This window comes from Polypterus senegalus, chromosome 7, assembly GCF_016835505.1.
Source record: "Polypterus senegalus isolate Bchr_013 chromosome 7, ASM1683550v1, whole genome shotgun sequence".
NCBI classification, from domain to species: domain Eukaryota; kingdom Metazoa; phylum Chordata; class Cladistia; order Polypteriformes; family Polypteridae; genus Polypterus; species Polypterus senegalus.
In genome coordinates this window covers 32,894,376-32,917,372 of record NC_053160.1, presented here as the reverse complement: position 1 = coordinate 32,917,372, position 22,997 = coordinate 32,894,376, and the positions used below count along the sequence as shown (strand labels likewise).

The window sequence follows — 22,997 nt, the reverse complement described above, 5'->3', positions numbered from 1 at the left end:
CTTTCATTATAATGCATTTTATTCTTCTTTTCCATGTGTTCTGTTTATTTAATCCTTTATTTGCCAATAAGAATATTAGTAAGCTAGTTGCAGCATTTCAGCATTCAGTGTCTTTTGTCCCAATATCTGCTCTGTTCATTTTAATTGTCATTTTTAGAATACAATTAAGGGAGAACAATGCACAGAAAAGAAGTCTGATGGAAATAACAGAAGATAAACGTTCAAAGCTATAGCAAAAATATTTCACAAATATATGTTTCTTATAAATGTAAAAATCACCCTGCTGTATTTTTTCTGAATGCAGAATAAGAGAAGAGAACCAACTGTTAAATTAGGCATACAATGACTTGCTGGTAGTGAAATTGATTGGAACAAAAACGTAAAGCCACACTGGGATTGCTGGACTGAGCTGGAGAACCAGTGTCATAAATGAAGGTCTGTAAGCAAGACTTTCCTGGGCCAAAGATTTCCCATATAGTTCTCTTGAAAAGTTACAGTAACTATAAGCCTTTGTTTCAACCACACTCTTAATTTTAAGCAAATTCTGGCCATTAAAGGAACATTGCATATAATTAGAGGGCTTGTTAAATTCATTTTTTGAAATACCAGAAACAACTGGTTGTAGGAATTTTTTTCCCCAATGAACCTCACAATAATTTGTTTTACAGTCATGCACTAGCTTTAAGTTTAAAGGCATTTATGCAGTTTTAGTTCACTTTCTTACCACTTTATTTTGAGCTGTAGTCAACAAGGTTCATTCCAGCAGAATGGCTGACCTGTTTCCATTTGCATATGTGTCTGTTTAACCTGTATTTCATTCAGAACAATGTTTAGAAGAAGTGAGAAAAATTACTAAACAATTCCATTTTTTTATACTTTGCTGATTTTTCTCAAAAATATCAAGAACAACTACAAACAACTTTCACTGGAATATAAGACACTAGCCAACCCGCGGCGTAGCATACACCACATCATTATCAACGTAAACAGTCAACGTGGCTGACAGCTGCATGTGGACTGTAGCACAGAGCAAAGCGAGTGAGGATGTGTTTGGTGACGTGTTGGGGGCGGGCACATGAGCAAGCAGTGGGCATGCCTCGAGAGCGATGGTGGACGCGGGAGAAGGGTGAGAGTTGGCGGGCGGGGCCCTGTTGTGCATTCCCCATGACGCGGCAGGACGGTTACAGTAGGCAGTCGGGGCTCTGTCGTGTGTAACCCATGGTCGGGCGACTTGTTCGATTATATATACAGTGGAACCTTGGTTCACAGCCATAATGCATCCCAAAACTCTGCTTGTAAACCAATTAGGATTGTATGTAAATACAATTAATCTGTTTCAGACCGGGGGCAGCGCGGTTGCGCAGTGGTAGCGCTGCTGCCTCGCAGTTAGGAGACCCGGGTTCGCTTCCCAGGGTCCTCCCTGCGTGGAGTTTGCATGTTCTCCCCGTGTCTGCGTGGGTTTCCTCCGGGCGCTCCGGTTCCCTCCCACAATCCAAAGACATGCAGGTTAGGTGGATTGGCGATTCTGAATTGGCCCTAGTGTGTGCTTGGTGTGTGGGTGTGTTTGTGTGTGTCATGTGGTGGGTTGGCACCCTGCCCAGGATTGGATCCTGCCTTGTGCCCTGTGTTGGCTGGGATTGGCTCCGGCAGACCCCCGTGACTCTGTATTCGGATTCAGCGGTTTAGAAAATGGATGGATGGATGTTTCAGACCGTATGAACTGTATGTAAATATATATTTTTTTAAGTTTTTAAGCACAAATGTAGTTAATTATACCATAGAATGCACAGCGTAATAGTAAACTAAATGTAAAAACATTGAATAACACTGAGATAACCTTGAACAACAGAGAAAACTAAAACTGCAAGAGTTTACACTATAGTGCTACGAAACACTCGCTAAAAACACTTTTTTTTAATGAGTTTTAAGCACAGGAAAAAAAATAAACATTTGAAAAATCCGTAATTTAATAAACAACCAAGAAAAGTAACATTGCAGCAATGCACGTGCGCGCCTGTGTCTGTGTGTCTCTCTCTCGTGTGCCTGTGTGTGTGGCAGGGCTCTGTCGAGCGTATCCCATGGTCTTAGAGTTGGTGGGTGGGGCTCTGTGAGTTGGCGGGCATGGCTCTCTGTCTTGCTTGCGTTCTTTGACTTGCGTGCCCTTATTGAATTATATATATAGATTCCAAACATTGCAGGAATAGGCTTCTACTTAAAAAATTATAACAGTATACAATATTTTTTAGAAAATATTTATATAGGGGATTTTTTATTTTCTTGTCAAGGGGTCATAGGATTTAATATCTTTTTAATTATTTATTAAAGTGGACTTACCTTCTCTGGGGATTACCTGGGGTAGCCAGGGATAACCCTGGGAGGGGAAAGTGTGGAACACTGAAACGTCAGAGTCTCTTCTGCTAACTACTTTCTTTTTTCCTATAGGAACAGGTAAGATTTTAAAACATTTTATGTACTTATCTATTCTTATTTTGCTTTATTTCAAACAAACAGCTAATCTCTTTAAGACATTTTTATGTACTTACATGTTTTTTTTGTCTTTACTTTTAATCTTTTTTCTTTTTTGAATATTTTTAATTATTTACTAATAAAGATTATTTTAATTTTAAAGAAAAAAAAGATTTTCAAGAAAAACTCCAAAGCCCCACCTGTTCCTTACTTCCTGTAAATATCCACCTGTATCTAAATCGCAACATCACGTGCATTCTTTTTAGGCAGGTTTATAATTCTAAACATTTTCTTGAAGTGTATAAGCAGGTAGTCCAAGTATTTTGCATTAAAATTGTAGTACAAACATACCTCTGAAGGTCAGACATAATGTAATAAAATAAACAAGTGATAATTTACGAATAATTGGCCAAATAAGATCCTGAAATGTTACCCGCAATACACTTTTCCATTTGGGTTTCCCACATTGCAGAGATGGACATGTTAGTTTGATTGGCCCCATGTAAGTATAAGTGTGTGAATGGGCTAGGGTTTGATCTGAAGTTGTATCCTGCTTTATACAGAATTCTCCTGTAGTGAAGTCCTGCTTTTTTGCTTTCCATGTTTCTTAAATAAATTAAGCAACATAGACCCTTTGCTGCCATGCTAGTGGTATGTTAAAAAGTGATGTGCTTCAAAGGAAACTAAACTTTTCTACACAACAGGTGCGGCAAGCATTGAATTTATCCACAGACCCATCCCAAAGTGTTTTAAAGTTAAATTATGCCTTTATAATAACATGGTGCTTAGATGTCATTCATCACAGTCCACTTTTGAATAGTTAATGTTTTTTCTGCTTTCAGATTAGTTTTTAGACTGAAATCACAAGGCATCAGAAATCTTTCCAGGAATAAATTGGGTCCCCATCACCAGACTGATTAAACTAACATGAGCTGCATGAGTGCAATTGTAGACAAAGGCTTTGGTTTTGTACAATGAAATTATAACAGCCCAGGACAGAATAGTAAGCCACTGTGTGATTATTATTTATAATGTACAAGATACATAACTAATGACCTGAAGTGAACTTTAAAACATAATAATTAAGTATTTATTAATTCAGTTCTGTATGTTTCAGCTTGAAATCCAGAAACCTGACTGGCTGGAGAACAAAGTTCAAAATGAAGACCTGAAAACCAAATGTATTCAAGTGCAAGGTACTATTGTGGTATAGTCTTTAGCAACTTAGTCTACAATTTATTATGGCGAAAGTTTATTTTTTCAAACTAGAACTCAAGGTACTATAACATTACAAAATAAAATCACCACAACCAGCCCACCTGAAAATCTAACAATATACCCATAATGTTTATTATATTCCTCAGGTCCAATGGGAAAGAAAATGTAAGATTTATATTATAAAAGGTCCACAAGCTATAAATCAGTGCATTTGTTTAATAAAACCCTAACTGACCCAGGTGCTTTCTCCAGGTTATGGAAGTTTTAATATATAGTTTAAAAATACAACCTGCAGAGAGTTACAAATACATATAATTATAAAATGAAGTAAGCCAAAGACAGGTATTAATTAATTTGGGTGATTTCCATCTAGATACCAACAGGAATTTTGGTACAATTGCATCTAAAATAAAGATTCTATTTTGGAAAGAGGACCGCCAAAATAAAAATGTATCTACTAAAATAATAAGTGTGGAAGTAAAGGAAAATTTTACCTTAAAGTTACTAATAACAAGTAACATTCAGTTGACAAACAGGAATAAATGAGAAGGACAAGACCAAAAGGTGTGCCGAAAAGTACCAGGAAAATTAGACCCACAGGCAAAGCAGAAGGATCCATGGCAATCCCTGTAACTTATCTGTAACAAGGTGTCAAATTTACATATGGACACACAGAAATTGGAGAAACTGATAATTTGCATTTCTAGAACAAATTGTTAAAGGGTGTTAAAAAGATGTTGTGTTTTTGTGAAATGCCAGTAGGGAGGGGCACTGTAAATTAGAAGAAGTGACCATTTATATTGAGTACTCCTGACCTTCTTATGCAGTTGCCTGCACAGTCAGTGACAGTGTCATGTTTTAAGACAGTGCTATTAATAGCAGGCATGTAAGTACAAACAGATCACATGCGCGAAGGTCAGAAGGTGAATTAGCAACTAAAAAAAAACAAGCAGTCCACTCAACTGAGGTCCTGTGGTTGAAAATCATACAGTTTAGGAAATTTGATTGACAATGAAACAACTTGTGCCAAGTAACAGATTAATTAAGCATAATAAATTTGACAGAGGGGTTTAGTTGAATAATACTGGTCAGAAGAGCCCCCGTCTTATTTCATTCTAATGAGTGGGTTTGTTTGATGAAAGTTCTATATTTCCATAGCTCTGTCTGGTTGATATCAAAAGTTAAGAATGGTGGTGGTGGTGGTGTATGGAGTTTGTTTTAATAGTGCACATTGGTTTCCTTGTTATAGGTAATGCAAAAATTAGAATGGCTCGGGGTGTTTCAACATCACTATTTATTAGGTATTGTGATATATCTTGTGTACAGGGTGGTCTAGATCTTAATTATGCAGATCCAGATCGTCTGAATGACTTTGATTTATGCGGGGACGATTTCATTTCGCCACGAAGACGATTCTTCATGTCATCAGTTTGCACACTTCTCGATGGTCCGGGATTTTTCGGGAGATTTTCTATGTAATAAACTTAATAAGTTATAGCGTAATGAAATTTGCATATTTAGATCTGGACCACCCTATACTGGGAAAGTGGCCCGAACCTACACTCTGGACATCTGATAGTTCATGAGCCGAACAGGATCAGCGGAGAGAAGAGACACAGACCAAAACTGAAGGGTAACAGATGCAAGTTTATTTACAAGAATGCTGTACAAAAAAAGACAGTAGTGTCAGGTGGGCTTTGTTTTATAGTCCTTCAGCGCTAACACTCCTTCAAAAAGTAAATAAAAACAAAAAGAACAAAAAGAAAGAATGATGTATTTACAGCAAAAAGAGTGCACTCCTACAAAAACTACATACACGCATACTTCAAAAATGAAGGTAGTCCTCCTTCTTTATCCTTGGTTCAGGAAGCTCCCCCAAGGGGAAAAAAATGCATAAAAAAAATTAAATGTGTGTATATACAAAAAAAAAAAACAAACAAACAATTGTACCAATCCCAAAAGAAAATTCTACCAAAATTATCAGTCAGAGAGATATATGTACAAGAAAACATTTACAAAGCTATCAGATGACACAACTGCTACTTCAATAGCTCAGCAGTGCTTAACTCTACCTCGCCTTTAGCTCCACTGATGACCCCTGTTGGCCGGCAACTCCTTAAATATAACTGGCAAGATTATCCAGCCAATCTAACACCCTCCATCTACCCCACACACCTATCCAGGTAGACAATGGCATGCTCACACCACATGCCGAGACACAGCGGTCGCAACATTCTATTTAAAATCGAACCCCTGCTGGTCACACGCACACATAACTACCCTGGATGACGAGTATGCTGACCTCAGGCACACCAGTTGCCGACTCACCAGTAAGTAACCTTATTTATTTAGCATTTGGGAATCCCCATTTCTGACTTAACCTCAGTGGCAAAGGCAAATGCCATATTTTTGTTCCAGGCACTCCATACCTTTAACTGCTTGTGATGAGCAGGCTGTGAGGACACTGGCATGTGAAATTGAACACTTGCAGAGGAGCCATTATACTGGCTCCAAGTGTGCCCAGACCTGCTGTGTCACTCAGCGCGCACCCACTGTGACTGCTCCATGTTCCCACAGCAGCACCTTTAACACACACATGGTAAGCGCCCTTCCCTTACGCTGGTGTACCTTTTACCTTATAAACAATGATTTTTGGTTTAATGTATTTTTAACTTAAATTTTGTAATGCACAGAGGTTGCACATTACCACAGGTACTGTATATCCCTGCACTCATCTGCAAATGATTGTTTTCAGCAGGATAAAGCTCAGTAACACACTATAACGAAAGCCCTGAAATGATTTCAACATAATGGCATTATACTGTAATGTTGTGATTTCTGCAGTCCTTAGATCATAATTCATTACAACATTAGTACAATTTTGATGAGAACAGGTCATTTAGCCTAACAAGCTCAGCACTTTGATTTACCTAGATTTTCTTAACACTGGACTCCCTGCTCACCTTAAATCCCTTCGCAACTCTCCATCAGCATCTTTTGTGTTGTAAATGTGTCAATCAGCACAAGCAGCTAGCAGCCTGCTGTCCTATCCCCCAGCTTGACGGAGCTCAGCTCAGGCAGAAAGTTCTTCCAGCTCAAACCAAGGCTCCTTATTTGCATGTGAAGTTCCTGGAGTTGTATAGGGTAAATAATTCGTATATCGTTATTTGAAATACATGCATTTCATGTGTGTTCCGTGTCTACAAAGATCTGAGTAAGTGTAGGATGAAAGGAAATGCCAGGCAAGAAATGCTGAACGCATACTTAAAGCAGAAACTTTTTCCATGGTATACTAATAATGACGTGAAGTGTATAATGTGTGAAGTCTTTAGTCTATATATCAAATAAACATGTGCGCTTTTATTCAAGATTATAACAAAAAAAGCAAAATATTTGATTTACATGTTACTGTTAATGAGTTAAAAACCCAGGCTCAAATGTCAATAAACAGGGAGTTGATATGTATTATTGAATGGTGCAGAGGTAAGAACCGCTGCCTTATAACTCAAAGCTACCGGGTTTGAGACTGGGCATGCTCCACGTTTTAAGTAGTGAGCTACTATTATTATTATTACTATAATATAATCAAAATGTACATTTGATTTGAGTCTGTAATACTCGCTGTAAACTTTGGCTACTTCTAAAAGTTAGCTCTTGTTTTTTTATTATTCAGTTTTATTCTCTCAGTGACGTTCACGTGGTATAACGAACTTCCCTCTCCCTCTCTGAGTTGATGGCATTTATCTCCATTCTTTTAACAAGAGCAGCACTGTGGCTGATGCCGGCTCAGAACTATTTGTTGTACCGGCAATCAAAGGTCCAATGTCCCGTGACCGCTATCAGACTGGACAAAGGCAGGACCATAAAAACAAACAGCTTCTTCACAGTGCTTTCGCTGGTTAATAGACTGCTGCACTCTGCTTGACACCATAAAGTAAAATGGGATTTCCACTTGCAGTTAAACTTACTTCAGTACGTGAGCAATTCGCCATGCTGCTGTTTAGATCGGGCAGTGCCATGACAGTGACATCCAAGTACTGGCCTGGTATGGCTGCTGGCTTTCCTAACTTGTCAGTGTCAGAATCAGCATAGTTGTTGTTCTGTATAACAGGGTTATATCTTTTTTTGTAATACTTTTACCAAAACTGTACACAATACTCCAAGTGAGTTCTTACTAGTGAGTTATGTAGCTTAAGTATAACCACTGTTGACTGATACTCAACACATCATCCTGTATGACCTAACATCCTATTAGCCTTCCTAATTCTGCACACTATATTGATGTAGACAGTGAGTCCACTATGATTCTTAGGTCTTTCTTACAAGGTGTATATTCAAGTTTCGAGACTCCCATTGTATTCATATTTAATGTTTTGAATTTCCCACATATAGTATGTTAAATTTACATACCTTAAATTTAATATGCCACAATTCTGCCCAGGCGTGCGTGTTGTCCAGGTCCCTCTGTAATGGTTCTGCTGATTTTACATTATCTGCCATTCCTAGTTTAGTATCATCTGCATTCTTGACCTGCTTATTGTTTATATTCTTATCCATGTCGTTTTTGTGTATTAAAAAGAGGTTAGTTTAACATGACATGCATGCAGGCTCCTGTGGTGGGTAATATTTTCTTTATAACCCCCAGGATTTCAGTGTGAACAGTGATAAGATAATTAAATTGAAAATTAATTGAATGTATTAGCAATGTAACTTTTCCACAGTTAAAGTTACAAAATATTTTTTTCACTTCTCTGGACCACGGAGCTTAGTAAATAATAAGTCCCAGACATACCGTGTTATATTTATACATCCTTTAGCCAGTATATACTTTTAATTCGGTGGTAAATAAAAATGCTGTATCCTAAAAACAATATTTATGTGGATAAAGAAAAAACTGCCTTTTCCCTATGAGTCAAAATAGTCTTCTTTTTGTACTTTGCTATAGAGTTGATTACCTCCTACATAAATAGTTTTTTTTTTTGTTTATAATTTCCTGTGGTGCAACAAGACATTAAAATGCATTTTAATTTAGCTTACCTTTAGAGGCAGAGTATCATTACAACCAAAATGACTTAAGCCATTGTAGACCATTTTATTGAGTTTGTGATCTTGTGAATGCTCTTCCATACAGTCTACTAGAATGGCAGTATCCTGCTACTGTACATACTATAGATTGCAAAAGCTATTTTCCAGGTGCCCATAATGTTGATTAGTAAATTAGTCTGTCTAAACAAAATAATCTAAAATGTGCAGATTGTGACAGTAAAAATAAGCTACAATTGTTTTTAGAATAAAATATGATATGGCAATGTTCCTGATACACTAATAAAAATGTTACTTGTTTCAATTATACCATTTTTCTCATTCCATAAAGAAATTCTGCTCAAGGAAAAAAAACTAAATGTTTCTTCCTCAGTATAAAAGTAAACATAAACCTAAAGATAAATTTGTGTTATATGATCTGTTTTGTAGCTGATACTATTGCCCATTTAATCTTTAATGCAATGTTCCAAATAAAATGAAATACTAGTTGCTGTGGTTTAACAAAACGGTCTTCATTTTTCTTACACAGATTCACAGCATTTCAAATTAAATTGCATATTATAATGATTTACTGCTTCAACATTTAATTGCATTAATTGCATTTGTTTATGTTCCAGACTTTTTACATGATGGAAATGATGGAAGCCATGAGCAGCTTAATAATGTAAGTAACTGAGTAAAGTGGCATTTTGTTTAAAAGCTCACATTAAGTAAACTGTGTATTTTAATGTCCCTGGTGTTTCACATGAACATTTACTATAGTGCTGGCTGAGTATTATCTGGTTTAAATCTTAGCTATGCTTCTGACTTACTGAAGTTTTGCAGCACCATTAGGTTGATGGGTAATGGTGGCATTCACTCATCCTAAGAAGAATGAAATAAGTGGCACAAAGCTCACATCTTTGGAAGCTGTGTTAGCAAGCACGGAATGTAAAAGCTGAAGTTATTTGTGTCTTTTACAAGTTTAAGATAATGAAATACTTAAGGAGGCGAATAAGAAAGGATACTAGATCCTTAAAAATGTATGCCCCAAAGACAGCTTAAAAATAGTGAATTTGCCCAAAAAAATAGCCCAATACCTGAGGAAGACAAAATGACATACTGGACAGCAGTGACAGAGTGCTAAGGCACATATCATCAAAGCCCCTTGGGTCCTTTCAGAGTAGTAGAATGGGTATATGACATCATGCAATGGTGGGAGTAGGCGATAAAGAACATGTACGAGTGTGAATAGCAGGTTGATGGAGGGTGGTAGAAAAATAGCCAAAAACACTACATTGTTTTTAAAATTGCCCTAAAAAACTGCAACCTCTACAAGCCCATTTTTTCCCCCATAGATGACGATCAAAAATAGACTATTTGGGCAAGAAACCCATAGACCTGGCTACACTACAAATTCAGGTCTAGTGGCACAGTATATGGATTCACAGGTATTAGATTACATGTTGAACATCCTGATTTCAGATTGCCCTTACCTATAACTGTTACAGTATGTTTTAGTAGAAGCTATCATTTTGCTAGGCCTATATAATTATTTGACATTGTATCATATTGTATCTTTTGGTGGTGCCAGTTAAGTACTGGAGGGATAACAGGTGTGTTTTGTGAGCTTCACAGCATCATAGGTTGGCATACAGTATTTGGCCTGTATTTAGAACTTGAAAGCTGTCATGTTTCAGCCAATGTCCCCTGCAACCCACCTCATCCCCAAGGCTGGAGTTCAGAATTGAGTTTCTTATCTGTTTTGTCCAATCTTGTGTGATTTATTTATGTTAAATGTTTCAGGTCCTATATATTATTATTAGGCAGGGCCACCTGTCAATCACTGCGAGGAAGATTCATATTTAATATAGAAGTGTTTGTTCTGGAATCATTTTTACATTTGTTTTCTTGTTTCCTTTCTTATGAATTTTACCATCCTTATGGTGGTAATGCATTATAGACTAATATAACAAGATGTACCCAGGTGGTTTACAGGCAGATCAGAGTATTACAATTTGTTTTATTTTGTTCATACCCACAAATCATTTGCACAGCAGATGTTATGAAAACTAAAAACTACTGGCATTGTGAGTGTGGTCATGTGTGAAAACTGGGTTTCCTTCCACAAAGACATGCACATGTATATTATTGGCTCTAGCTGTCTGTACAGTGTTATTGTTATGGTGCATGTTTGTTTAAAAAAGTAAAATTTCCACTTGTGACCTTCATTATGATTTCAATGAAAGTTGCATGCTGTGCGAGAATAAGGATGCTATTGTGCAAGAGTAAGTGTGCCTAGCAGTAGAACAGAGTTTACTTTCTCCTTGATGCTGCTGTGTTGCCCCCTACAACCTTGTCTGGACTTAAATGGCTCCAAAAAATGAATGGGTGGGCTAAAAACGCACACTTGTTGAAATATAGATTTTAAGTAATAATACTGTATAAACACGTGCACTATTTTGATCCTTGCAGTCATTAATTTCTTTATATTGTCAATTATTTATTATAGTTTCTATTAAGTGTTTTTACTGTGACAATGAACAAATGTATAGTATACAGAAAAATGTCTAAAACGTACGATTTGTTAACTATATAATCTTATATAGTTAGAGTGAACATGTCGGAACGTTTCCAAAATAACCACCTAGTGGCTGATTAGTTGTTGTAAAATTCATATCGTGTGTATTTCAATGGTCATAGTAATGAGGTTAATGAAAGCAATCATACCATTAAAGACTTATGAATCATAAGCGTCATTTTGGCTAGCCACGCATGTAATGAAGCATGTAATTTCAGCTGTCACGTGAAATACTGCACTCAAAAGTGTGTGCCACATATTTAGTGCGGCTCAATCTGTGAGTTACAGAAATACAGCTCTGTGAACTTCAATTTGAGGCTTACTAGATACCTACGAAGAGCAAACTGAGCTCATTCGCAATACTGTGAGTAGTCTCAGAAACCAGAAAATAATAAATCAGATTATGCAGCATGTCCAGTAAGATTTGCTAATTTGTTTATGAAGAGACTAACTATGATGAAAATCTGCTCCCACTGCAGCTATGTAAAGTAGTGGCAAGTAGTAGCCACTAGCCAGGCTGAGGGCAATATATTAATTGAACATGTTTCATAAAAATTCTCTTTTAAGGGGTAATGATTGTGATGTTTATAGTAAATAAATAATGAATTTGGAGAATTAAGCAAATGAATATAATTATTAGTCTATCTTTGCTACAAATTAGTGATAAGCATAAAGCTGGTAGTTCTTAGGAAATGCAGATAAACCAATTACATAAGTGACTCATAAGTGTAATTATAATGTGGGGACAACAGTATACAAATGCAAGATTGTCTCATTAATTGTATATTTACATAGCATGGACAATATATAGTATGTTCAGTCCATTGTAAGGCATTATGCCACACACACCTACACCAGGCCACTACAGAATCACTAACTCAACATGTACATCTTTTGGACATTGAAGTAAAAGTAAAGTATTCAGGGAAAAACAATTCATGCAGATTTTTGAACTCCACCCAAAGAATGGCTGGGCCAAATTTTGAACTTAGTACTTATCCTAGAGTTTTGAGACAGTAGACCTAACCACTGTGCCACTCCTGTTACAAATAGCATTCTCAAACCAGCTTAATCAAAACTCAAAGGGGAGAGCAGAGCATATCAGTAGTGGGCACAAGGCAGGAAACCGCTTTGAACAGAGCACTAGTCCATCTCAGGGCCTACTCACGCATAGACCCTCATTTGGACATGTGCCGGTTTATTAACAGAAATTCACTTAAACAGCATGATTTCAGGGATGTGGGTGGAAAACCAGAGTATCCTAATTAAAGATCATGCACTGACTCCACAAAGGCAAAGTCTGCCGTCTACTGTGCTACCATGGCCCTCAAGGGATAACTTGCCACCACAGACATCTGTTAGATGATGTATTCAAAACCCAGGAATTCAGATCATTAGGTTGCTTCACTTACATCTGTGTCACAATGCTGTTCACAAGTACAACAGGGTAAGATTAAAACACAAAATTACATATAACAAAATTAAAAACATAATGCTATATAATACCCATGAAATATAAGTATGAAAACCTATATATACATTTTTAATACAGGCAGTTTTTCATAAAGCATCAAAGGACTTTTAATACTATGTTTTTAAAGTATTGAATGAGTTCTTGATTCAACCTGTCCCAGGTTAGCCAGTCACCTAGCCTTACATAAGGACTGTGTAACAGAGCTCTAGGGTAGCCTTTGTGGTTGAGAAACACTGCTGTATGGTGCTGTCATTCAGTAAACTACAAGATAATCATGAATGTCTGACAAAGCATCCATCATTAGGAATGACACACATACTCCAGTGTCTTTTTTTGTTTTGTGTACTTCCGTCCAGTTACTGAACTTGCATAATCCAATTTTTATGACTGCAGAAAAATAATGTTTGTAGCATTGAGTGCAAGAGAAGGTAGGAGGAAGAATAAAAAAGAAAACAGAGAATCTAAAAATTTATAATGTAGGCATGATTTAGAGTGATTTTTTCGATATTAGACCTGAATAATAATCCTCTTTTTTATAGTGATAACTTCAATAATTATTAAAAATTTATTTTATGGAAAAACAAAGATGCAGCATGTTTATAATCTAAGAATTTGTTTGTGATGTAGGTACCTCTTAAAGTGATACTTTGTTAATATGATATTTATTTTTGATTTTTCATACTTAGATGTGGGTGTTTATTGTTTAAAAAACAATGAATAAGCTCAAAATGTATTCATTGCTTTGTTGGCTCAGTGTGTACATTTGTTCTTGCTTCAAAATATCACCATTATTTTTTTCCAAAGTGGAAGCCCTGAGAATGTAATTTATCATGGTTTTTGCAGATATTATCCAGGCATGTAGTGTTGTGACAAGCAAGAGAGTTACATTAGTCATCTGGCATCTGTTTATCGGTTTCATCAAATATTCTACACATAATAAGCTAAATTAAGATTTACCCTTTGTAGAAACTTATCTGAGGATGCATCTTTCACACTTTTCTCTTTCTGACAGGTATAAATAATTATACGTCTTGTTTTATATAGGTAAATATTCTTCAGTTTCTTTTCACTTTAACTTCTTTATTGTCAGGATGGTAGAGCACTAAAATTTTTCATAGAAATCTGAATTACACATGTGATTGCATGCACATAGACATACTAATACACAGTATGAAGAGCATGGTGTTCTTTTGAAAATTATTTTTAATACTTATGAGTCCTTTTTTGGTTTGTAAGGTTTTCTTCTTTGCTTTAATCCTAAAAGTACAAAGGCAGGAAAGCTAAGCACAATTAAATGTGTCCATATATTTTACGTTTGGAGCTGAACATATAAAACAATTTAGGAATACATGTCATTTAGTGCAATATTGCAGATCAATTCATGCACCCTTAAACCATATTACTAGGTAATATTTTCCAGTCTTTACAGTCTATGTACTTTCCAATATTTTTTTTAAATGTACAGCTGATGTCCTCCTATTTGTATCCCTGTGTTATTGCTAAAGTATGTATTTTTAATTCTTGGTATTTGTTTTTTTCTTAATGTAAGTAATTATTATGTTTCTTCTTAACCACTAAGATATTTAATTTCCTTACTCGTCACCATCACTCATACCAAACAGTGATTCCATAAGTTCAGAACCTGTGGACTCTCTGGACTTTATCCAGCACAGTCATGTTCTTTTTGTGCAATAGGAAGCAAATGAGCAAACAGTGTTTTAAATGTACTTTTATGCCAACTTCAGCAAAGCTTCACTTAATTAACACGCTTTAGAGTTAGCAAAGACCTTATATGATGTGAATAGAAATAAGCCCAAGTCTTTTCCAAAAGATTGCTTTCTGTTTCCAACCTTTTCATTGTTTAATTGGATTTGATATGTTTCCTATCTTTCTGTGAAATTTTAAAGGTATTTAATTTAAACAGTATTTACTACATTTCATACGTCTTCTATACTGGTAAATCTTGGACACTAACAAAAGTACTGAAATAATTTTTTGATCAAGCAGCTTTTTTAATTACAGAGCATTGCAAATAATTTATCTATGCTGTATGCATATGATTATAAAAGGTGATTGCCCTTCTGGCATCCTTGAACATCTGGAATAAATAATGGAGTTTTATGGATCTCAGGAACACCCATTTTATTGTTGCTTAAACACAGTATAAAATGATATGGTAGAACAATAAACCTACTTCCCTACTAGACCTTACTTTACATGCTGTGCTTTAACTGTTGATTTTTTCCTTATTTTGTCCACCTTGGTCATTATTTATGTTTGGGAATCAAAAACTGACCTCTAGGGCCTACAATCTCAATTTAATGAATTTGAAATCTCATGATTTTTTTTATACAGTGTGTTGTTGAAGTATATTGAACTATTTATTTACTTACGCATATGTTTTGTACACTATAATATGTACCCAATAATAAATGTCATGTCAACACTCAAGGCCTCCAATAATAAAGGCAGTAATGTAACCCAGAGCATTTTAGACCTCCACTGAGTTTACTGCAGGGGCAATGTTACTTTCTTTGAAGCCAGCTTGATTTTTTTGCAAGCTATTACGGGTCTAATTTATAGAATTTTTTCTCAGTAAGGCATATGCTTCTGTTTAAGTAAGTGTTTGCAAATTTCAGTTTCACTTTATTTTTCAGAGGTATGACTTTCCTAAGCCCTTAATAATGTAATCATACTTAGTTTACTGTCCTGTGGGTATTGAAGGTTGAAACTATTATTCCAAATCTCCCTCAGTCATCCTTTAAATAAATAGTCGGAAATCATTTTGTGTGTGTCTGTGTGTGTATTTTCTTCCCCAACAATTACCGGTATCACCCACTTCTGATAAGATCTGTGGTGTGTTTTCCTGTTATGCCCCATACTAGGAGGTTCAGAACAGTTCCTTTTATTTCAGATTTTCTCACTGCTTTTTGTCTTATCTCTTTTCATCTGGGTTAGTCTGTCAGCTACTGGAAGCATGTTACTGTGTTTTTGACTCAATGATGGAACCTGATTCAGATTCCTAATCAGAATTTTATTTCATAATCAAAAATAGTTCATTGATCATAATGTACAAAGTTGTATTAGTCAGGTTAATAACATTAAAGTCCATATTCCTTTGTAACAGCATATTAAAATCACTCCATTATGCAGTGAAAATGATTGTTCAATGTTTTACCAGAACGTGTTACATAAAAAAATCTATTTGAGAGTCTAAATTAGCAATAAAGAATTGTATTTGATGCGGCACAGTTATTGGCAATGCTACTGTATACCATAGCTCAGGGCTTGTGTTTCAGTCTGTCTCTGGTCACTGTGTGGCATTTCATGCTTTCCCTATATTCATATAGGTCTTCTTTCAGATGAAATTAATTGGTGACTCTAAATTGGCCTCATATGATCATTTAATATGCTGTTTGTGCCATTCCCAGAGCTGAACCTGCCTTGTAATCATTGCTGCTGGAATAAGGGATAGCCCCTGCAACCCTAAATAGGATTGCTACGTTTACATTGGCAAATGAGTGAATGGGCTAAATGTATATTACATTAATTTCTATTATTTTTTTAATATCATTGACATATAGAAGCAACACTTTTTAAAAGCATTCCTATCAGCCCAATGTGTCTAATTAGAAAAGCATTTTAGAGGTTTGTGTGTGTAAAATATAGTTAATATTTGGCACAATGCACATTGGTTAGCGCTTCTGCCTCACAGCTTCAGGGCCATGAGTTCAAATTCCATGCCTGGGCACTGTCTGCATGGGTTCTTCACATCCCTTCATGTCTTTTCTCCGTATACTTTTGTTTTCCTCCCACCTCCCAATAACATGCATATTGGTTGAATAGTATTTCTGTTTTGGAATTTTATAAATGAGTATGCCAAGCATCTCTAGTTTTTCTAGTGTTCAGTGTTTTTGCTCTTAATTCTTAATTTTCCATACTATCTTACTATAGTAAAAGATAAAGAAATTTGCTGACAAACCACAAGAAATTTCATTTCCTCGAAAAGTGCAAGTGTTGCAGAAAACTGTGAAGTATGCAGTTTGTGTTATCCTTAAAACTGTGTAGTTAAGATATGTTCCTAGATACAGTAGCTATAGAAAATCCACATCAACACAGTGAGAACATGCAGCCTCAGCCTGAACCCAGGCATAAAGAGGTACCAACTATAATGGCAAGTACTTGTTTCTTACTGCATATGTTTGTATGTTCAATTCTTGGCCTAAGAGCTTTAAATTAAATAAAAGCATTATTTGATTCCATCTGGGTTAGGAGCAGGTTATTACAAAATACTTCTGGTCAACACTGTATATGGTGAGGATGGTGAGCTGCTGTCCTCGACTCGGGACATTGTGGGTCGGTGGGGGGAGTACTTCGAAGACCTCCTCAATCCCATTAACATGCCTTCCAATGAGGAAGCAGAGCCTGGGGACTCTGAGGTGGGCTTCCCCATCTCTGGCACTGAGGTCACTGAGGTGGTCAAAAAACTCATTGGTGGCAGGGCCCCGGGGGTGGATAAGATACGCCCAGAGTTCCTTAAGACTGTGGATGTTGTAGGACTGTCTTGGTTGACATGCCTCTGAAACATCGCATGGACATCAGGAACAGTGCCTCTGGATTGGCAGACTGGGGTGGTGTTCCCCCTCTTTAAGAAGGGGGAATGGAGGGTGTGTTCCAACTACAGAGGGATCACACTCTTCAGCCTCCCTGGAAAAGTCTATTTGGGGATCCTGGAGAGGAGGGTACATCAGATAGTCGAACCTCAGATTCAGGAAGAACAGTGTGGTTTTCGTTTCTTCCTGGTCACGGAACATTGGACCAGCTCTACACCCTTAGCAGGGTCCTGGAGGGTGCATGGGAGTTTGCCCAACCAATCTACATGTGTTTTGTGGACTTGAAAAAGGCGTTCAACCATGTCCCTCGGGGAATCTTATGGTACCGGACCCCATAATAAGGGCTATTCGGTCCCTGTACGATCAGTGTCAGAGCTTGGTCCGCATTGCTGGCATTAAGTCAAACCCATTTCCAGTGAGAGTTGGACTCCGCCAGGGCTGCATTTTGTCACCAATTCTGTTCATAACTTTTATGGACAGAATTTCTAGGCACAGCCAGGGCGTTGAGGGGGTCCGGTTTGGTGGACTCAAGATTGGGTCACTGCTTTTTGCATATGATGTTGTCCTGTTTGCTTCATCAGGCCGTGATCTCTAGCTCTCTCTGGATCGGTTTGCAGCTGAGTGTGAAGCAGCTGGGATGGGAATCAGCACTTCCAAATCTGAGACCATGGTCCTCAGCCGGAAAAAGGTGGAGTGCCCTCTCAGGGTTGGGTACGAGATCCTGCCCCAAGTGGAGGAGTTCAAGTATCTTGGGGTCTTGTTCACGAGTGAGGGAAGAATGGAGCATGAGATCGACAGGCGGATCGGTGTGATGTCCGTAGTGATGCGGGCTCTGCATCAGTTTGTCGTGGTGAAAAAGAAGCTGAGCTGTAAGGCAAAGCTGTCAATTTACTAGTCGATCTATGTTCCTACCCCTCACCTATGGTTATGACCTGTGGGTAGTGACCGAAAGAATGAGATTGCGAATACAAGCGTCTGAAATGAGTTTTCTCCGCAGGGTGCTTTCCCTTAAGGATAGGGTGAGAAGCTCAGTCATCCGGGAGGGGCTCAGAGTAGAGCCGCTGCTCCTCTGCATCGAATGGAGTCAGATGAGGTGGCTCAGACATCTGATCAGGATGCCTCCTGGATGCCTGCCTGGTGAGGTGTTCCGGGCACGTCTAACTGGGAGGAGGCCCCAGGGAAGACCCAGAACACGCTGGAGGGACTGTGTCTCCCGGCTGGCCTGGGAACGCCTCGGATTCCCCAGGAAGAGCTAGAAGAAGTGGCCGGGGAGAGGGAAGTCTTGGTATCTCTGCTCCAGCTGCTGCCCCCGCGGTCCCGTCTCGGATAAGCAGAAGAGGATGGATGGATGGATGGATGGATGGATGGACTTCTGGTAAAGGAAAGGTTTCTGGTGAAGGTTTCACATTCCTATCACACTGTAGCGAAGCATTTAACCGTGTACAATAATAAGCTTTTATGAACTCCACTGATTTTAATCTTTTCCATGTACCGGTAAGTAATTTTAGAGGCAAAATTATTGGTACAATTTTAATGGATGCATTAAATCACATAGCTTACATTAAAACTGAGATACAATAGTAATTTTCTGATTTTTTGAATATTTAGTATAATAACAAATACTGTATATTACATAATTAAATGCAAAATAAAAAGAAAATTAAAAGTCATAATTATAAAGAAAATACCTAATACAAATACTTACAGAACTTAAGATGAATTTGATTATGAGCAATTGGAGGGTGAAGTTGACAGCCAGTGTGAAGTATGCCAAATAAAGAGTTAAAAAAGTGGCTTCATGTAGACATCCTCTTTGGGCTTTTTAGAACTAAATAACAGAGAATTCTGAAAGTATACAATGCAATTCTTGGCTCAGTGGTAGCAAAGCAGAATCAGCAGTGGAGAATACCTGACTGACTTGACCCTACTCCATAGTGAACTGGGGATGAACTCCTTGTTAGTGGAAGATGACTGAGTATATGAAATTGTTTTGTTAGAAACCCATGTTCTGTCAGAAAATACTGTATTTTCTCTACAACAGGGTTAGTTGTAGAGTGGCTATACACTGATCTTCTAATGCACATAATCGTAATTATGTTCCTGAAAAATGTATATGTTTGACTATTTTTGAATCAATGTTATTATGCCTCTATACAGTATTCAAAAAAGTGTTTGTTTATGTTTTAGTGATGGTTTAATGTTTGATACCAGATTAACTTTGGTTTTTTTAACCATGATTTTAAATATACAAGTTTTGTTTTAACTGTTGTACGGTTTCTTTCCTTAACACTTTGATTTATGTAAGGTGAACAAAAAATATGGACTATTTTTACTACTTAAGAGTTGGAGTTATGGCTAAGCATGCATTGTTTTAAGTTAGAAGTGCTGTCGATATTATCTGTTTTGAAGAAAATGATGTGCAAGTACAAATGCAAATCCAAAGTATAAAAGTTGAAGTAATCATAAAGTAAAAATAGTCAATGAGTTGACTGTCAGAAACTTGCATTGTGTACTTCGGTAGCATTTTTCTACTTTGATGTTTATTTGTGGTAATCAGATACTGTTTCAGTAATAGACAAAAAATGTACTGTCTAGGCAAAGCCACAGGACATTTGAGAGTTTTTAAGATTGTGGTGTTGTCAACAGCTTGAATGTGAGCAACAAAGAGAGTTCACAGTAATCTTGTTTATTTAATTTCTGAACCTGCTGCATCCGGTTAGATGTCACAGTGAATCTGAACTGTTACACTGCGGTACTGGCTTTAGTCAGATACAGAACATAATGACATTAGATTTTTGACTTTGATGTAATAATTACCAGCGATTAACCTGTTGTCTGAGTTACATGGTAATCGTTTGATTATTCTGTAGATGCTTCTTAACAAGTACACAAGGGTAGTGAAAAAGTACACAAAAATGTAAAATTAGTTGTTTCTTGCCAAGAATTATTTTAGTTCAGTCAAAAAAAAAGAAACTAAGTTTATACTAAAAAACCTGACTTAAGAAAGTACAGTAATTTGATAACTTCCAGCAGTTTGCAAGAAATAGAAAACAAAACAAAGAAAAGATCTTCATTGCCTTTTCAGTCTGTTTAGTTTCTTGATCTAGCTTTGCTTTTTATGTATCAAAGTATATCACTCCAGCTTTTACCATGAGATTGTACAGTTAATATTGTACTAGCCAGGCACACCCAATAGTATTGTATTTATCTATGAAATTCTAATATTTTATTTTATTACTGCTAAAAGTAGTTCTACCACTAAATTAATCTGAATTTTTGTATTATTACTATCGTGTATTGTATGTATGGTCAAGTTCCACATATTTCGGAGAAGCTAATACAAATGTCCCTTTAGCACCATTCTCTAGGTTAATTAAAGGGCTGATTGTTTGAAATGTTTTTAATTATTATTGAAATACTGAGTCTTTATTAAGATTAACCAGTTTAGCCTCTGGGTGTGAAATGTGGACAGCTGGGTAGATTTGTTTTAACAAAATTTCCAATATTCCTATTTTATAGGAAAAACACGTGTAGTTGGAAGTTACATTTGGAGCATAATTGTTCAAAAATTCCATATACATTGTCTCCATAATAATCTCTAAGTGTCTTAATTTCACAGTGTTTTCCATAATGTAGGTTAAATATAGAGTAGGTTTAAAAATGTTATCTTATTTAGGAGTGACAGATAAGAGCTCATCTACCTTGAAATGTTTCCTGCATTTGTATTGGCTCCATTTTTGAATTGGTGGACTACTAGATTGCTGGTATATTGTTGATAGTTAGTATCGATTAGATCAGATAGCAAATTTACAATAAGATTTGTTTTCCTTTGCAAGCAAGGCCAGTGTAAATGTATCAATTTATTTTATTTTGTTTATAATGTATTTGCTGTCCAGTAGTAAAATTGAAAGTAAGAGCCATGTCACCTTCTGCTTTTGATCTTTGCATAGTCACCTTTTAAATGTGTGGTCATTTTGAATTCCAGATGAATGATGCTATGATTGAGTCTGATTTCTTAAAGAATGATTTGGTGATGCATATGGGGATACTCTAGAATGGATATAGCAACTTGTATAGAATGTTCGTCATTATAGTATTAATTCTCCCTGGTATGGTGAGATGGAGGGTGGACCATCTGTTAACATCTTGTTTGATTTTTTTCCAAAATTGTGTTAAAAGGATCTTTATATTTACTTTTGATGGCCAATCCAGACATTAAAACTGTTTTGATATTTTAATTGAATAACTATCCAATCTAGTATGATGTGAAAAAAATGATGTCATCCATTACTTTAAATCTAGCCAGAAACAGAAGACTGTATTTAATTTCAGCTCTATGCAGGTTCTGCGTAATGCCTGTTTTGCAGCAATTAAGGCAGAGAAATCTGAGAATATATGGATTTGACTGTTTTTGAATATGATGTTCTCCTTCTGTCTCAGGTGAAATATCAGCTTTCTTTGTCATCTGCTCAGACAGTAAGCAGTTAAGATTTCAATGTCAGCTTTAAAGTCCTTTTCCAATATCTTAAAAAACATGATTCGGATTACTGGGTTAGGATTATCTAGTTTTTTGGCTACATTCAATGAAAGAAGAGCATCATGCAGTAAATCTTAAAATGTGATGCCAAAAACTATTATGCAGTATGTACAATGAGATATTTAACTTTTTTTTCTAAATTAGTTTCTTAAAGGTTTTTGAAGAAATTACATTTTTAAATACTTCCCTGCTAAATGTGCTAAAAATTTTCAAAAAGAAAAAGAGAAAGTGAAAATTCTTGTCTTAAGAAGATTTAAAAGAAAATACACAGTGCTGTGTATGGCTATTTGTCAAATTCAAAAATATTTTCTGAATTAGACCAGCAGGTTGGCTCTCCCCTCCCCCGTTATTCTACAGTGTTTAACAGTGTAGGCTAGTTCTTATGATTTTGATACAATATCCAGTTGTGAATGTGTCACTGTTGAAAGTGAATAATTCTCATTAACTGATTGGGTATCTTCTAAGGTTTGTAAGACATAAGAAGATCAAAGTGATAGTGATATTTGTTATGATACTGGGTACGTTAAAATAAATAATTTTTACCTGCATACACATTTTTATGACAATACAATTATGTATTTTTGGAATGGTTGTTTCTAGGCATTTGATAATAAATGTTATTGTTATGCGCTACGTTACTGTGGCACAATATTTTTTTTGTGGATGCTGTAGATTTGTGGTTCTGTCAGTGTAATACTATGCAAAGTTGCTCATGGCATGGTGTTCTCAAAATTAACTTGTCACAGATCTTAGTGTCAAATAATGACAAGTTTGATTAGTATTTTTCTTTTGGTTTTGACTGCTGTATTACTGATTACTGACAAACTGACTTCAGTTTTAAGTAATGTGTCTCTCTTACATTTGTGCCTGAGCTAATGCTATTGGCACCTTTCATGGCTTAGGCTCACATTTGATCTGCTGATCCCCAGTTCATAAGGGTAGAATATGCTGCATAATGCCCTTAGTTTTTGGAACAATGACACATTTTTCTTTTATTTATAAATCAAAACCATTCAGATGTGATTAAAGTGCACATTGCAGACTTTAAGTGTGTTTACATGGAGTGACTGAAATGTATGCAGAAAT

The 22,997-nt window shown here is 36.4% G+C and overlaps 1 protein-coding gene across 4 annotated transcripts in view; it reads left to right on the top strand.

Moving 5' to 3' along the window:
- arhgef28a (Rho guanine nucleotide exchange factor (GEF) 28a) overlaps nucleotides 1-22,997 on the top strand; it is a 255,985-nt gene that overhangs the window by 44,407 nt on the left and 188,581 nt on the right. For 3 of the 4 annotated variants that reach the window (XM_039758444.1, XM_039758443.1, XM_039758445.1), the window contains exons 5-6: nucleotides 3,584-3,662; nucleotides 9,345-9,391. In XM_039758444.1, coding sequence (XP_039614378.1) covers nucleotides 3,584-3,662; nucleotides 9,345-9,391 — 126 coding nt within the window. Of the gene's footprint in view, nucleotides 1-3,583; nucleotides 3,663-5,194; nucleotides 6,284-9,344; nucleotides 9,392-22,997 lie in introns of those variants that run through there. The other variant, XM_039758447.1, reaches the window with a different exon arrangement.